Below are 18,142 nucleotides of genomic sequence, written 5' to 3'. Positions count from 1 at the left end.
AAATTAGTCAAACCTAGGTAAAAATCAGTAAAATTAGTCAAAAACTGAGTCAAAAATTAGTAATCCCCCCCGAAAAAAAAATACTGGATCCGCCCTTGCCATATTCTTTACTTTTTGAATTTAATCATAACTAAGCTTGTTAATCTGACAAGTATGGGCATATTTGTATATTAGTTTTCCTCTCTATTCAGAATATATACTTTTCAATTTGAATTTCAATGTTTACAAGAGCTATTTTGAAATAAAACATGAAAATGCACTTGCAAAATAGATATCCTAGCAATTATCGTATAGATCTAAGCTCTGAGGACAAGCAACGGGTGAAAGGCGAGTTGAATATGATTTTTTTGACGTCAGAAATTTTTTTCCACATAAAAAGAAACACCAACACATACACACCTGTCACGTAGACAAACATACACAAATGCTCATGTATGCTGTTAATTTATAGCAAGCTCTTCTTAAGACTATAAAATGGCCAGTTTTTGCTATTGTTCTTCCTTTTCACGTTTATTAACATTTATGTTTTCAGTAAATTGCATATTTGTTTTTACCCTACCCCCTTCCCACCATTTTCAAAAGATCATTGTCAATTATTTCGCGTTTGGTGAGTTTTGTCGTTTAGTATTTTAGATCGCTCTTTAATTTTAGATTGCTCTGAGCATTTGACAATTACTGAATTTCGAATGATATGTGTTTCGCATTTCTCTATTTGCCAACAATATATTTTTTATTATTTTCTTTCGCATTAAAAGTACTATTTTTAGCCTAATGATGGAGAAGAATGCAAAAACTGAATGCCTTTGGTCGGTTTCTCGTTGAATTTTTCAGCACCAGACATTAAAAACTATTTTTAATGTTCGGCTGCTAGCAGTTGTTCCTGGGTAGGTTGTTCCTGGGTTGTTCCTGAGTAGATTCTTCACAAAAAGCATCCTTGCTACTTTCAATCAGTTTTTTTGTCTATTATCTCAGCTATGGCCTCATTTTCAACACTTGCCGGTGAACATCTTTCGTCACAACCGACCTCGTCTTTAATGATTTCTCCTGCAAGACACCGTTCAGAATAGTACAAATTTACCATAGGCCACCAGTGGCCTTCCAACCCAAGACCTCCGGTATATTAGTTGGGTCGGCTGGGGTAATACCGAATGCGTTGCAAGAGTGGTAAAATAAAGTAGATTACATTCAATCTCTCAAACTAAGCAAGTTGTGTTTATGGACATTATCCGTTTTCTTCTATTTTACTTGGTTTTCCAAATATTTTCAAGATTGGGTTTTGTGCAAAACACTTCCTATTCTTTATTCAACAAAAAATACAGATATTAGTAGTTTAGTTATTTATATTATATTAATGTATATAAGTTGGAGTTTACATATTATATTAGTAATTTAATTATATAAGTTAGAGAAATAATTAAGATACTAAAGTCTTAATGCGGTACTAAAACTGTTGTTGCCATATCTTTATGCCCTGAAAAAAGTAACCTTTCGTGTACAAACATGGGGTACCTAATAACATCAACAAAAACAGATATATTTTGCAGTTGTTCTGCTTTCCTGTAAAATTTATGCTATCGTTCAAACATGTCTAATGTTACCCTCTAGCACCCAAAAACCCTTTGAGGTACCGTACTTTTTATGGTATCAATATTCTTACGTGCTTGGAGTGTGCCATATAAACCCAAGTATTGGACTGTTCAAAGATGTCTAATGTTGCCCTCGGGAAGGCGTCATAACATCCAACCGTCAGGACATCCACAAAATCCGTCATAACATCTACAAAAAAATCGGTCAAAACACCAACCGTCACAACACCCAAAATTTTAAAACTTTAGTTTTTTGGGGTTTAGGGGTGAAAAAGTACCTATGTTAGGTTACGTATTTAATATATGCTATGCTTTATCCCACCCCTCTGATGTGCAAATATATAGCCGAAATTTATTTCTAAACTATTATATGCTTATTACTATTATGTAAACTTATAAATTTTTTGTGGATGTCCTGACGTGCGGATGTCCTGACGGCTGTATGTTATGTCGTTTGTTTGCTTGTGACGGTTGTACGAATTGGTAGCACCCCATAGTCCTTTGGCACCCAAAACCCCTTTGAAATACCCCATTTTTTATGGTATCGATATTCTTACATGCATGAAGTGTACCATATAAACCCAAGTATAGGACTGTTTTGTCAAGTGCCTATGTACTTTGACAAATAAAGCTCTTTAATTCGACAGAATATCGCTATTTTATTTTTAGTTGCCCCAAAGTAGATATAAGCTGGAAATTGGACTATCTTTATGGTTAAACACACCAAACATAGCCTTCTCTGAATTGGTTCAATTGTCACATGCCTATGCTCGACCACTAGAACAAATCTAACAATATGAGCATAAACTTCTCGATAAACGGAGATAATTTTCTTCTTGTTACAAAAAAATGTATTCAGGGAGTCAGGAATTCCAACTGATAGAGGATATTCACAGGGAAATATTATTTTTCTATGAAAGTTACAGTTCTAGTTATACAGTTAATGGCTGGTTATTTTGAACTGGCATTTTTTTCGGTAAACACAGTACAGCAACGAAAGAAACGGCCGAATCCTTGAAAATATGTTGTCAAGGAAAAAAGACTTGAGAAGAATCTACGGCTTTGGGAATGGTTTAAAGAAAGAGGTTTTCGATGGGAGTGATTGTTGATCTCTCAGAGAAAGAGGAACATATGCTAGAAAATAAAAGAGCCCATATTCACCCACAATCTATGGATTCATGGATGAAAGTGCGTTTCAATTGATGAATAAGTAGACAGCATTGACAGATGTTAGATATAGCATCTGTTAGTAGCCCAATTGGCGGTAAATGTGATTAAGAATGAATTTTAAGCTGCTAATAGAGAACTGGGAAGATTTCTTGGGACAGGAGCGTCACGTAGGGAGATGGAGGGAGACTTCCACTCCCCACTATTTTAAGCCAATCAGTAAAAGAAATTTGAGTTGGTAAAACAGTGGCACAAAACGTGGCACTATTTTATTGTCTCAACTTTGTTTTTATTAGATTAATAGTCTGTTAGAAATAAAGACTAAAATCAACGCAGAAGATGGCAGTCAGTAAAAAAAAAAAAAAATCAAATCCCATTAATATCTAATTATTCCCAATAGTAAAGCTTTGAACAGATTGGGATGGATGAGGAGTGTAGGTAACTGTGTCGGTCTCAGGCGGCTTGGTACTATAATGAGTTGTTAATAGTAGGAATAAGCCGAGTGAGATTTATCCAATGTGTCGTTACTGCTGGTACTATTACTATACTTCTACTTCTTCCACAAAGTTCCAATCTCCTTTATATCCTTCATTGAAAACGTTAAAATCTGACTTTACATTTTTATAAAACTTATTAGAATATTTATTGAAAAACAAAAAATCCTCGAATCAAACTTTATTGTTCACTACCATTCTTCAAACAGTCTACTTAGTAATAGTTACTAATGGCCTTGTCTACGCTAGTGATAGATAATAAACATTGGATTTTTTGCAATAAATACATTGTTCACTACAATTCCTCAAACAGTCTACTTAGTAATAGTCACTGATGAATTGTCTACACTAGAGACATATACAAAATATTAGCTATTTTTGCAATAAATTGATTATTTTTATGGAAAACATGAGTACAAAGACCGGAACCAGTATCAATACACCTTGGATTCTCAATACACTCTTCAAATAATTCAGCTAGTAAAAGTCTCTAACTTTTAAATAATTCAGTTAATAAAAGCTATGTTAGATGTTAGCAACATTCTAGTCTAGAACAACTTAAACTTACGGATTCAGAGCCGATAGGAATCTTATGAATTCTGGACATTTTGCAGATGTATCTAAACTGAGAGTTGTTGAGCTTAACAGCATTACTAAGGTACTCTTCAAATCCATATCCTTTTAAGATGTCAATGCTAACTGGAGGACGGTATTCTGGATCTTCTTGTACGGCTAATCCTAAAAGTGAATAATAAAAATTATGACAAAAAAAAAAAAATAAATAAAGCAGTCTACAAAACGAATATTCCCTGCTTCATGGACCACAGGACCATATTTCCGACCTTCTTTTCCTAGCAGAACCACAGGACCATGGACCACATGGTTCTATGGACCACATGCTTCATGGACCACAAGATCATATTCCGACCTTCTTTGCCTAGCAGAAGACTGTGACGCATACAGAAGGTATATCCACGCCATTACAAAGAAAGAGGCCCCAATACGACCTTTAAGGACGGACAAACGTAAGTCAAGTAAGTAAAGCTGTAGACCACGGGTACTCATATTCTTCCTTAACAAATCCTACCATGTAATAAGGAGGGGAAATGGTATTTAAAATAACCAAGGAAACGTCTAATGAATCTTCGTACGAAAGCAAATTCAAAAGTTTTACAGAAAAAAGAAAAAACAAATTAGAAAGATTGAATTCTTGCAAGTGAGAATTAATAAAAGAACAATTAGTTCCTTTTTTAGTTTATCATTTCCTTAATCCTTGTTTTAATTTTTAATTCTTATGTTTTATGCCAGAGGATATACTTTTTATCGTCTATTCTGGGTCACCAATAAAGCTAAGAAATTGAAAATTAATTGTGCCATATCTTGAATGCAAAAAAAAAAAAAAAAAAAAAAAAAAAAAAAAAATATGTGTAAAAAAAACATATAGATAAAATTCAAATTTTTCCTCTCTCCTCAAACATTTATATTGTTCAAACATAGAGCTTTTGATTTACCACAGCCAAGATGAAAGAAGATAGATCCGATTCCAAGATATAACAGGCGAAAAACAGCAGATAGACCCAACAGACCTTAACGCATATAAACAAAGCCTACTTGTTTGTTTATAACATTTACAAAGCCTTTTAGACCTGCATACACAAGAGTTACTAATATATGGGTGGCCCCCAGCACTCAGGGTCACTAATACAGTATGACAATGCTACAATGCTGCAATCTTTGGCGTAAAATCTATAGTAAGGTAGTAAGTTATAATAACACCACGGATCTTTAGGATGTCTCCAAGAACAAAAAAAAATAATAATAATAATAAAGGAGACATAGCGGTATCATGAAGGACTAGATAAGTTATAAGGCTAGGTGCTCCATCCAGCTCCCCAGAGAACAATCATCTACATCTTCTCTAAAAACCTCTCTAGCAATAATTCTAGTAGCCTCCATATACTGTCTCTTGCAAGGCAAGGGTTAAATCTTGGTGCTGAAGACTGGAATTCAGAAGCTGCCAGCCCTCTAATATTCAATGCAATAATCAAATAGATAAATGTTTTAATTAAACAATATTATTAAAACTAACACTATCATGTTCAACTAGATAAATTCGATTTATTAATTATTGTCAGCAATATTATTCAATATAATTAGAGAAAGAAACATATCACTTCCTGTACTGTAATAATACTATAGATTGAAACGTAACTTTATTTCAACTATTGCGAAATTATTTACAGTTTAATTTTACTAAGCACTGCTAGTCGCGCAACTGATCCTTTTTTTGTGGTAAAATAAAATGGGCACTGCTTAGTGTCGGTATCACCCAGGACCGACCCTTAGAAGGTGTGGGGGGGGGGAGGGGGCACGAATGAAATTTGTTTTAAGGCCGCTATGTTTCCATTTCATCAGGGGGTGGGGGCCTTGGAATAATCGTGGGTGTACTTTAACATCACTGACAGTCCGCCATAGTTCAAATTTTCTTAAATATCCCGTGCTTAGTAGCAGTCTTCAAAGAAAAATTAAAATTACTTCTAACACTTTTATAACAAAAGAACAACTCGTTTACCAAACCTAAGCTATCTAAGGTTCTCAAGCTGATTAAAAATGTGTAAAAAGACGAGGTTAGGTTAGTGGTTATTAAAAAAAATTAAAAAGTTACTTTATATTTTTTAGTTTTTTTAATTTTAACTTTTTTAGTAGCACAAATGGGGCGGAGGGGCTAAAATAATATGAATTACGACCACTGAAGAATGAAGTTGAACATGACTATAGGACATACTAAGATTATACGACATACAAATCATTCAAATAGTAGATCAACAGGAAGCTACAGTTCTTCAAGGTGGTTTATCTAGTTCTCTGAGAGAAAAATTACCGTGTAAAAACATTCCACTTAATACTTCTGATCTTACTTTATTTAAACCTGAGGCTAGAGTTAATGTCATATCGAATAGAGTTAAGAAGTTTGAATTAAAATTAACTTGGTGGAATTGATAAAAAACTTGAGAGCCGCGGTAATGAGAGTAAAGCCAAGACACATAGTCAAACAGTTCGAGGTAACGAACTGTAAGTAAGGAGCGACCCGGCTCAATGGTAACCGAAACTCTAGAAAACGGGTTTTTGATACCAATAGATATATCAAAAGAATCAGATTTCAATTCTGATTTCAAATATATAACTTTCATCAAGTTTTCTCTGTCTACAATTACCCAGCCCAGTCTTGATGCAACCTATTGCCCAAAATACTTGATAACTTCAATTCAGGACCATAGACCGTTGACCGTTGATTTTGAATTGAAGTTATCAAGTATTTTGGGCAATAGGTTGCATCAAGACTGGACTGGGTAATTGTAGACAGAGAAAAGCCAAGATAGATAGTCCAAGTAATTTGAGAGGCAAATGTTTAAATGGCTGGGGCACGGGTAAATGGCAGGAGTATGAATGACTCTCTTATTGGACACATACTTGTCAGGCTAGTTGTTGGAAAGACATGTCTGCCTAGAGTCTTAGGCATGCCTATCAAGAATTTAAAAAAGAGGCAAACAAGGCACAACCGCCTATGGTCTTAAGAAGGTTGACCAAGAATTTAAAATTGACATAGGACCATAACTTACAGATGCTTTTTTAAGGAAGGGACCCCCTCCCATTGTAAAACGTAAAAAAAGTGGGAGAATAATAAGAAAATTGCCCAAAAATATGGCACTCTTGTTTCTTGCCAACAACGACATAAAATTCTATAAAACAAAATTTAAACTTAAATGCTTACTTCTTCAAATTTGTATTTGTAGCAGTAGAATGATATAACCTTTTGTATAAAACTTGAAAAAGCTACCATAGGATCAAGTACACATTGTGGGTTGTTTTCTGTGAACGGGCATAGGAATTGGTATTTAGGTGAGAAAAAGAGTTTTGGAAGACTCAATATGCCTGAGACTTTTACAGGTTGTAAAAATAATCACAGCCCACAATATGGTTGAATGGCTTAAGCATGTACCTGACAATTTATTGTACTACAACTTGTAATACAATAGTACAATGCAGTACAACTTGTACTATGTAATCTACAAGATTAATATTCTGTTGAATATAGACAAAAGGGGTAACCAATGACAAAATATTTTTGGTTGATAAGCCATTATCATTTGTAATAAGCCGATGGCTGTCTGAAAACTGAATGTTGTGGGCATATGAACACTGTCATAATGAAGCAAAAACGTCGATTTTCGCCCACAATTTTTTTTTTCAAATGGTAATTTGGTAACTTGAAGAACAGAACTCCAACTACCAGTATTAAAACTGCTTTGAGATAAATCGTACGGGTTTCCTGGCCAAATTGTACCCAACAGATTCTTTGTAGCGTTATAGCATTCCATGTCAGTTTCCATTTTACAGACAAAATACTGAAAGGGATAAAATAAGTGAAAGACATTTTTTTCCATTAACATTAGTTTGAAGTTCGTAAAGGTTTCTTTTTGTTTGACGTCAACGAAAGCCCCTTTTCATTTGCTTAGATCCCTATGAGGCGACTTCAAGAGTTTCGAAAATTTAGGCTTAACACCGCAAGCCTTACTTATAATATAATACCACCGCACAAGGTATTATGAAACGTTATAAAGGTTATAACTTAATGAGATAGTCAATGCCCCTTCTGATAAAAAGTATTTAATTTAGTCTTCAACAAAAAGGGCCTTAGTACAATTTAAGATATGCCTATGCTGCAACAGGTAACCAGATATTTAATTAAGGATCTTTATTAAATTTTTAAACGGTTATACTGTCTTTACCAGGCTGTCACTGTGGAAACAGCCTCGATACGGAAAATGAGAAAAGCTAACCTGCTGGGCAGTGATAGGCTCCAATATTCATTTTCCTTTTGCTATTAACTTCGGCCAAGAATCGGTTCATGTCCTTTTTGTCTTCAAAGCCAAACGCATACATGTCATTGAAGCTAATTGCACGCTCAAGATATTTTGCAAAGCGATGATCGGAAACAGAAATCTACAACAAAAATTGGTAAATAAACGAAATACAATGCAGTATAACTTTATAGTACATGGCAAGCATCTATGCAAGGAGTGGGAGCTTCGTGATCATACCTATCCCCAACGTCTCAAGATATGTACTATATTTCTCCGTATTGTTTCTAACAATTTCAATATACCTCGCCTATTTTCACGGAGGTGTGCTTTTTTGGAGGTGTGCCCTCTCCACTTCCCCCCAAAAATTAGTTTATCTCTGTATTTTCGAAAGCTATAAACTATTTTTCGATAGCTAAAACTATGAACAGTCACTAGTAACACATGATACGAGGAAAATTGATGAGAGAAAAAAGAAGAGATTTTATTACTTTTCATCTTTCATTTTTATGATTAAAAAGGAGGAATACTTTTAATTTGGAAGCAGAGCCACTTTTCAGGGCAGGACCAAAGGATTACCCTCCTAGACCAAAAGAATGTTTAAAATTGCGTAAAGAAAGGGGAAGAGTTCAAAGAATATTAACTCATTTGGCATAGCTATTGACAAAGCAATAAGAACACCAACACAGGACTGGTCCGAAGAATTCTCATCAAAGTGAAAATAGAAAACTTATGTCTTAAGAAACACGTTTTGTGACGCTCTCCCCCTCCTCCTTCTCTGGGAAAAATCAGCTGATACTCCCAAGACTTCAGCATCGGCAGGGTCCTAAGTTCCAGCGCCACTAATATTCCGTTGCGCATATTCCATGACGTTTTCCTGAGTTTTCCTGAGTTTTGAGAGTTTTCCAATTAAATAAAAAACAAAAATATAAACTATATCATTAAATATGTGTTTTTTTCAATTTTCATTCATTAAGATAATTTATCTTTTCATAGATCCAATTTTCAACTGCCTTTAAAAAAATGAATAAAAAAATTGTAGAATTATTCCAGTTCTATGGTTTTCTTTTTTAACTCAAAATTTGGGTAGGATGAACTTTGGGATAGATGATAGAAAATGATATGAAAACTGGCCAGTAATAAAAAATTTTGGGCAAAAAAAAAACGTTCCATGGCAATAGTATGAATACAATTTTCTGATATATGGCATTTAATTCAGCTAACTGTTTTCAATTTGGTAATGTCGGTAATTTCAAATGCATCAAAGGTGACATTCAGCTTGGTATGCACTTTTGGAAAACTGTAGAGTACAAGACTTCCAAAAAGACCAAGAAATAAGAATAACCACACCGTCCCACAGCAAACGTGCTTCATTGGAAAACTTTGGCCATAATATTTACTTGTTCCTGTTTAAGACCACACAAGAAAATAGTTAAGCCCACATTCGATAAGATTGGACATACATGGCGGAAAATTTGGTCTATATGTACGGTCGGTTTTGTTAATTATATTTTGTCGGTCTGTTAATTATACAGTCAAATTTTTTAAATACAACTTTCACCAGACTGAAAATATTATAAACTAAACAACAGATAAATATCTCTTAAGATACTTAAGATAAAAATTAATAACCCCTAAGTATTTCTTAAGATTCGTTGCCCTAAATAAGCTTAACTTTGTAAAAGTAAAATGGTTTAACCTTAACTTTATTAAGACAGCCATTCCTTTGTCGAATGGCCATACAAGAAAAAGCCTAACAACTTTTAGCGAGACTATTCCTGCAACAATGTCAATAAATCTGAATTTAAGGTGTTTAATGATCTGGCTTACAAGATAAAATAAACAAAGCAAGCCAAAAAGATGTCATCTTGCAGAGTTTTGTAAAAGCAAACGTCACGATTTCCACATGGGAGCCTGTGGTATAGCTTGATAAAGAGGCTCAAGTTAAATGATTTCGTTGATTTTTTTTGTTTTGTTTTTTTTCAGTCTTTTACAGCTTTGATTAGTGCAGTCAAATTATAATTGTACATATAAATCTATTTTAACGCAATGCACTAGATTCATTGGCTTTAATACGGTTACCTCCGTGCCAAAAAAAACTAAATAAAAAAAAGTCTAATAAAGATGGTCTCACATGGAAGCCTGTGGTATAGCTTGATACAGAGGCTTAAGTTAAATGGTTTCGTTGCTTCTTTTTTTTCCAAACTTTTACAGCTTTGATTAGTACGATCAAAGAATAATTGTAGGCTATACATAAATCTGTTTTAATGCAATGCACTAGATTCGTTGGCTTTAATACGGTTCTTTCCGTGCAAAAAAAATAAATAAATAAAATTAATTCATGCTTGCAATTTAGGATTTTTTTCCTCCAAGTGGCAACTCTGGTTATGAAGATAATTTTACAACATTTCCAACATATATAATACGATAAATTTTTACGGACTTTTCATTAATTGCTCATTATACCTGAAACAGGATTACAAAATCGCATGAAGGATTAATATTGGACCAATCATGGTTCCACAAACACTTTTGACACTGATTCTACAAATAGCTGATTGTATTTGAACTGAACCTAGTGGTATCATGCAGATTGGTTATGGAAAATAGCCACAGTATGTACGCCAACAATTGAACGAGCAATCGATATTGCTACGCAGGTTATAGTCTACGCAAAGAGTTGTGCCGAAGAGGTTAACAAATCCGACCTTTTAATGTTTCAGATTAGAGCCCCAAACACAAACTTAAACAGAGCTCTTTACACTATTACAGTACCCCTTGTGTAGTGGCAAGCATATTTTCTTCATCCCACATAGGCCTGTCTTTGCCAAAAAAAAAGAGGAAAAAAGGAGAGCATAATTAAAAACGGTGTTTTGGCTAAATTTTTTAATAGTCAAAATGTGGGATGATAAAATCTGATAAATTCGCAGATTTAAATGCAGGTTGTTGTTGTGCTGCGGGGAGTTGTAAGAAGTAGTAGTAGTAGTAGTAGGATGTCTCGGCATATCGTAATATAGGAGCACCAAAGTGTGCCTAAGGAGTTTGAGGTGATGTCTTTTGATGACGAAGAATGACTCCAGACTGGTTTTTGGCATCCCAAATGTTATTTATTGGGCTAGTAGCCAATTTTTAAATGCAGATCCATTGTTGTTGTTGTGCTGCGGTGAGTTGTTTGTAGTAGCAGTAGTGGGACGTCTCGACATACCGTACCATATGGGAGTACCAAGGTGTAGCTAAGGAGCTTGAGGTAATGTCTTTTGATGACAATGATTGACTCCAGACTGGCTCTGAGCTTCTTTTAATTTTTAAAAACTATTATTAGACCTTTAGTTTTTCTTATAATATAAAATGTTCGAAAGGATAGTAAAATAGTTATAAAAAATAAACTAAGACAACGGGACAGAAATATTTCAAAGGCACAAACTTTGTGAAACCCCACAATACGCTATGGATTCAATCAGAACGATAAAATGGATTTATTCATAAGAACAAAGATAATACAAAATAATAAATTTCAACAGACTGCTCTGAAAAAGCTTAATTTCCCATCACATATGTCAGAGCGTGTGTTTTGCTCTTATGACTAACCGGCTTTCGGACGTACTCATGACTGACCAGTCTTTAAATTTGAAACATGATTTAAACAGATAACTCCACTGGGACATAACTTATGGTTTGAAGGGAGAAAAAACGGTAAATAAGATCACTAAATAGTACAAAAATATGCAAAAATTACAAAGAAGAGTTTAAACCTCAAGTGCAGCCTTGTTTTCCAAAATCTATCGCTAAAGAAAATACCTAGAGGAGTATGACAAAGTTACAAAAATGGAAACTCTAAGAGTTAATTTCTGAGAAGACTCGTATGCTACGAGTCTTAAATTCCGAAGAAAGTTCATTAAAAAAGAAAAAGAAATTTTATTAAAAAAACCTCCACCAATAGTGCTACCGTACACAATCATAAAATTTCCATTTATTCGGATTGAATATCGTAGTTGCATTTGTTTTTCTTAGACCATGCATCGGGCTGAAGAAAAAGAATCACTTATGTCAAAAGGCTCAATAGGTACATTTCTGAACATTTTAGAAACTAGACAATGTTCTAGTTATAAACCTTGGAATAACTATTTTCTAATCAATAAAAATATATTAGCAATAGCAGAATCTTTCTAGCCAGCTAGTCGAAAATTTGTAGAAACTATAGGAAGTGTGTGGGGGGGGGGGTCTTTCTGGCTATCGTTGGAAACAGCCCCTCCCACATAATGCCTGAATGCCGCCACTAAAATACCTATGAAGAAAGAACACCCGGAGGGGGGGGGGGGTGATAACATGGAAGGAAAATATTTAATACCATAAATAAAAAGCACCAAGAACAATGATTTCGTGGGGAGGGGGGAGCTGAACTCCATGACATCCCAGTATATCTGAGTTTCTACTGGCAATCTTTTATTTCTAGCATATAAATTCAATATAATGAATATAAGAAAATCACTTTGCTAATTGATCCAGCATAAAAATTTGAGCCAAGCAATGGAAAACAATAATGCATGCGCAGGAAAGTAATATATCTCACTGACAGGCTAATGCAAGTGCCTACTCAGAGAGAGGAGAGTTTTAGACCAGCTCCATTCTGAAATTCCAAGGCTTCATGAATAGATCCAGAAAAATCTAGATCTTTAAATAATCAAAATTTCAAAAGATTAAAATTAGGCTTTTTTTAGTTAAGCTTGTTAAAGCTTCTCTGTCAGTAGCTCTGGTACTTTTAATTCCTAGCCATAGCCCATATTATTGAACCATACTAAAGCGCAAATTTTTTTGCTCAACTCTTTGTCTCATATATGAAGGTTTACTTCACTGTGTATAAATAATATAATAGTAAGATCACGGCTTAGAGATAATTGGCTACTACATCCTCAGCGCGTAAAAACAGCTCCTCCTATTTAATCTGCCATCAACGGCCCAGTGAATATTACCCTGGAACGCGTATTTTCGCAGAAACTATCTCAAAATGCCTTTGAAACCAACTCAAAACTTCGAAACCTACTTGTAATTCCTAAAGACATCAAATAATAACATTGCACTACTAATCACCGATTTTTATATATATATTGGAGTAAATTAATTTAAAATTAGATTCTTTAAAATTTAGTGTTACAGAGGTGAAGCCAGGTTTCGCGTTCAAGAGAAATCTGACTTGTGTACCCGTGAAAAAATCAAATGTCGCTTATGTTCATAGTTGTTTAAATGTTCTCCGGTGCACTCACATCTCGGTCCGGCTTTGTATAATGGTTGAGATAGGGAATGATCATACTGTATTATCTTTATATACAGTGGTTTACTTTATGTATTTATAAGCACCGTGACTTAAGTGAATGACTTCAAAGCGCATTTTTGAATGATTAGCATTTAGTGTATAGAAAGTGTATGTGAAATCCAAGTGTATAGAAATCCTAAAATTGTCTAAAACTACACATAGACAACCTAAATTATTTATTTTTCATAGTTTTGCTTTTTTAATTCATTTCTTATTTATTTTTATTTATTTTTTTTAAATTGGCAACATCAGTTTGTAAGAAAACTACCGCTTGTGTGCGGATCTTTTTGTACTTGTACTTGTTTATTGTAATTGTACTTCCTATCAGCAGTTCACTTTAGTAAATTCATATTTTATATTAACTGGTCTCTTGAAGAACGTGAGCGTTCAAGAAGATGGGGGTACAGAACCCAAGCCTCAATGAGGCCCAAGTCCAAGAATTATTTTCACGCGGAGATTTATATTACAAATTTTGTCATCGAGCCATTTTTTATTTCTGAATTGTTTATAGCTTCTTACATATTCTCACCGAATAGAACAATTAAAAAGCAGCCAAAGATCTAGCCAAAAAGTCAGAAGTTTAAAAATATTATGCTCCAGTACTCAACGCAAAATTATAGATGCAGGAGAGCGTAACGGGAATACTGCATGCCCCTCTCGGCTTCCAATACCCAGAGCAACTGTTATTACTTGTCATAGTCAGGTCAGAGTGGCAGTGTATTGGTAAAACGAGGCAGTGAGGGGAGGGGGAAAAACATATTTATTAAGCCCACTTTTGACTATCGACGGCTTACTGGGCAAAGTAATCGGTATCATAGCCATTTATATTGACACCGTATTGGTAAAAAAAAAGAAAAAGAAGTAGCTGGAAGGAGTTAGCATGAATTTATCCCTGGGGCCAGTTTAACAAATCCCTACTAGTGAGGGTGATCGGTACAAGAGTAAAATCTTACCGTTAAAGCCAATGGACGATAAACAGGTTTGACGAAGCAGTTATCCCTTTGCATTTGCTCCAAAAAGCTAACTGCTTCATGAGCCTGTGAATTTATCTGTCGCAATTTTTCCATCTTTATTGTTTCAACATTTCTGAGCTGGGCAGATTCTTTCAATTTATCTGTAAAATTGAAAAGTTTGAAAAAGAAGAATTATTCATTCAAAATATTGAAAAAGTAAACCATAAATAAACGCGGGTTGTCGTTCGCATCAGACTCAGAAAAAAGCCCAGAATTAAAAAGAAGAATTATTCATTCAAAATATTGAAAAAGTAAAACATAAATAAACGTGGGTTGTCGCTCGCATCAGACACAGAAACAAGCCCAGTCGACGCTAAAATACAGGTAATAGCATACAGCACAGGCAGTAATTTCCACCTAACTTAACCATGGTGGAAAAACGCACAAAAACAGGCGATGCATTTGAACAAACCTAGGAAATTCTGGAATTCCAAGGAACACAGGAGTTTCACGGTTCAACGTAGCAATCCTGGAGCAAATTGACACTAACAACAGCTTCATTGTGTTGAAATAATCAAAAGAAAAACCTCAGAAATTCTTGATCTTCAGGTATGATTAGACCTAAAATGAGTTGGGGGGGGGGCAATTCTTTTTAATTTTGATGTCATTGGTGCTGTAATGCAGAAGGCGGCAGAGATTGTGTTGGTGGGGCAGCTAGTAAAACCGGTGGTTACCTTCTACACCCTCAGAATAGAACTTATCGACCGTGGAGGTGCTGGTTAAGGTGATGATGGAAGTGATGGATGTAGAAAGGAACTTCAGAGATAAGAAAAGGAACTTCAAAAATAGCTGGCGAAAGGAACTTAGATCGTGGTGGTGCTATTTGAGGTATATATCTACATCTACTCTAAAAGATTCCTAGAGATTTTCGTAGAGAATTTTAGCCCAATTGAGTCAAGACTTCACCATAATTAGAAATCCTACAGGCTGATCATGACTATATTCTAGGCAAGTAAAAATTTCAGTAGTTTCAATCAGAATCATTTATTACAAAATAACTTTCTCATTCTTTGATTAAATCACAAACTAACTGGCACTGTCCCAGTCCTAGGGCATGATTAAAGGCTCTAGTAAAAAAGGACAAGAATGAATTATTACACCGGTTAGTTCCGCAAGGTACTGGTACTTATTTCTTCTGCTTCCTGGAGTTAACTTCTGAGTTGACTGCAGGGGGTAGAAAATGTCGGTGTTTGGGACTAGCAAGGAGAAATGGCCAAAAAAGGATTTCAACATTGCCATCTGGTGGCCTTTTTAGGCCACCATCGTCTGAATTACCATAGTAATTAACACGAGTAGTAGAGAGATACAGATGGAGTGACTACGTGTCAAAGTTCCCTCTTAAAAGGGAACTAGAACTTTCAATTTCTAATCAAATGAACCTCCTCGAAAGTTGATTTGACCGCCCCTTCCATAAAAACCTTGTATGTTAATGATGGGGAGCTAACGTAATTTATAGCCCTTACCCTGAGGACTTTGCTGGGTCGGCATCCGTAAAGGCATATTTACTGAGCCTTTCATGGCTATATCAAAACTTGATTGGATATGTTTAGGGAAATGATGGGCGTGGTGGGACTGGTTGCCCTCCATTTTACTCTTAAAAGGGCACCAGAACTTTCAATTTCCAATCGAATGAGCTCCTTCCTAGGTCAGAAAAAAAACGTTGCGCCCACTTTACTTAGACATTGCTATTGCGCTCCCTATGATAACCAGGTCATTCTTCTGGAGTCAATACCAACCCCAAATTAGGAATTAGACGGCTTCGTGATCCACCAATTTATCCTGGGCCCGGAACTAGAATCCAAACTACTAAAAATTGCTTGTAATATTGGCAAGGGATATTTTCAGCATAACGATGGAGACCAAAGCTCAGTTAGGGAGCGACGTGATGCATGTGTTTGTAGGATGGTCCGTCATATTCGAGGAAGGTGTTTGAGATAAAATTATGCGGTAAGAGGAATTGTGGTTTGAAACATTTGAAGTGGTGGAGTTGATGGTGGGGGGATAGTGACGAAACTGATGGAGTCATAAATAGTGTTAGCACATAAGAAAATATACAAACTAAACACTTCAACTATACTTCGTTTTCAGTGAAGCTTAGATAAAAATTTAGCCTTAAGACTTAAGTTTAGCCTTAAGTTTCTATTCTCTCTTGCGACCGGGCAAGATCTTGATTAGCACCCCCCCCCCCTGTCTCCGAAAAATTTTCAGGCCAAATCTAAACAAAATTTTCATTTATTAACAGAACTTTTCATTGATTAAAATATGACTTTTCTTACTTACTATGGGAAGAAATTTGGGTAAAACGAAAATTTCGGATTCAATTTGCTTATACTTACTGCTAACTGCGCCCTCTACTTTTTCTTAATAAAAATAAATTTCAAAAAGTATAAAATGATTATATATGTTAGATAATTTATTTAAAATTTCGCACCCCACCCCCCCCCCCCCTATAACCACAAAACATAAAACATATAGCATGACTGTTTTTATGTAGTTTTCGACCATGATATTTTTAAACTTCACTTTTATGACAAGATTCGGTCACTTTAAATTGTGAGTAATCGTTTTAGAATAGACACATTACTCGTTCAAACACTCATTTATAGTTGATTATAGTAATTATTTGTAATTTATGTTCGTTATAGATATGAATATTGTCAACACCAAAAGTCTGAAATCTACTCAGGGAGTAATAAAAATACTTTAATTGAAAGTGACATAGAGCACACTACTCAAGTCAGAGAGTTCATCATATAGATAAGTGTGATGAATGGTCCAAGTGTCCGAACCCTCTCCTTCTGAAAACCATCTATGTGTCTGTACTCCTTTAAAATATATATATATATATATATATATATATATATATATATATATATATATATATATATATATATATATATATATATATATATATATATATAACAGTTCGTGGTAACGAACTGTAAGTAAGGAGCGACCCGGCTCAATGGTTGCTTACTCGGGAGAATCTTTCCGTGGAGGATGTTTCTTTGGGGTAAGGGACATTTCTATGAAGGCGGCGCCGTATTTCCAAGCATTAATTGAAAAACGATCAGAAATTAAATAAAAAAAAAACAAGTTTTTTCAACTGAAAGTAAAGAGCAACATTAAAACTCAAAACGAACAGAAATTGTTATGTATATGAGGGGGTTCTCCCCCAAGTCAATACCTCACTCTTTACGCTACAGTTTTTTTTAGTGCTTTCAAAAGAGCTATCTATTCTAATTAAACGGCCTTTGTGACTCAGGGGTTAGTGAATTAAATTTTTTTTTAACTTTTAACGTAAAGAGCGTGGTATTGACTAAGGGGATAACCCCCTCATATACGTAATAACATATACGTAATATAAAAAACAATAAAAAAAAACAAGCGATACGGCTCAATAGTAATCGAAACTTTTAAAAACGGAACTTTGATGTCAATAAATGTATCAAAAGAATGGGCTTATAATGCTGATTCTAAATATATGAATTTTATTAAGTTTAATATTACTCATCAAAGGATACGAGCCTGAGAAAATTTACCTGATTTTTAAAGAGGGGGGAAACATCCCCTAAAAGTGAAAGATTTTTAATAAAAATCACACCGTCAGATTCAGCGTGTCAGAAAACCCTATAACATAGGTTTCAAGCTCATATACGAATATAGAAGTTCGTTACGTAAGTTAATTCGTAAATTACGTCAAAACTAA

General features: G+C 34.7%; 1 protein-coding gene across 1 annotated transcript in view; it reads right to left on the bottom strand.

Moving 5' to 3' along the window:
- The window catches only part of LOC148951539 (structural maintenance of chromosomes protein 5-like), a 162,329-nt gene that overhangs the window by 56,266 nt on the left and 87,921 nt on the right, over positions 1-18,142 (bottom strand). The window contains exons 10-12 of the mRNA XM_089090325.1: positions 14,374-14,534; positions 8,089-8,251; positions 3,816-3,985 (exon numbers count right to left, since the gene is read on the bottom strand). Of these exons, the coding sequence (XP_088946451.1) occupies positions 3,816-3,985; positions 8,089-8,251; positions 14,374-14,534 (494 nt within the window). The remainder of the gene's footprint in view (positions 1-3,815; positions 3,986-8,088; positions 8,252-14,373; positions 14,535-18,142) is intronic.

This window comes from Artemia sp. Qi Xiang Cuo, chromosome 6, assembly GCF_049724085.1.
Source record: "Artemia sp. Qi Xiang Cuo chromosome 6, ASM4972408v1, whole genome shotgun sequence".
NCBI classification, from domain to species: Eukaryota; Metazoa; Arthropoda; class Branchiopoda; order Anostraca; family Artemiidae; genus Artemia; species Artemia sp. Qi Xiang Cuo.
The sequence above is the reverse complement of the archived record's forward strand: the minus strand, read 5'-3'. Positions and strand labels throughout refer to the sequence as shown.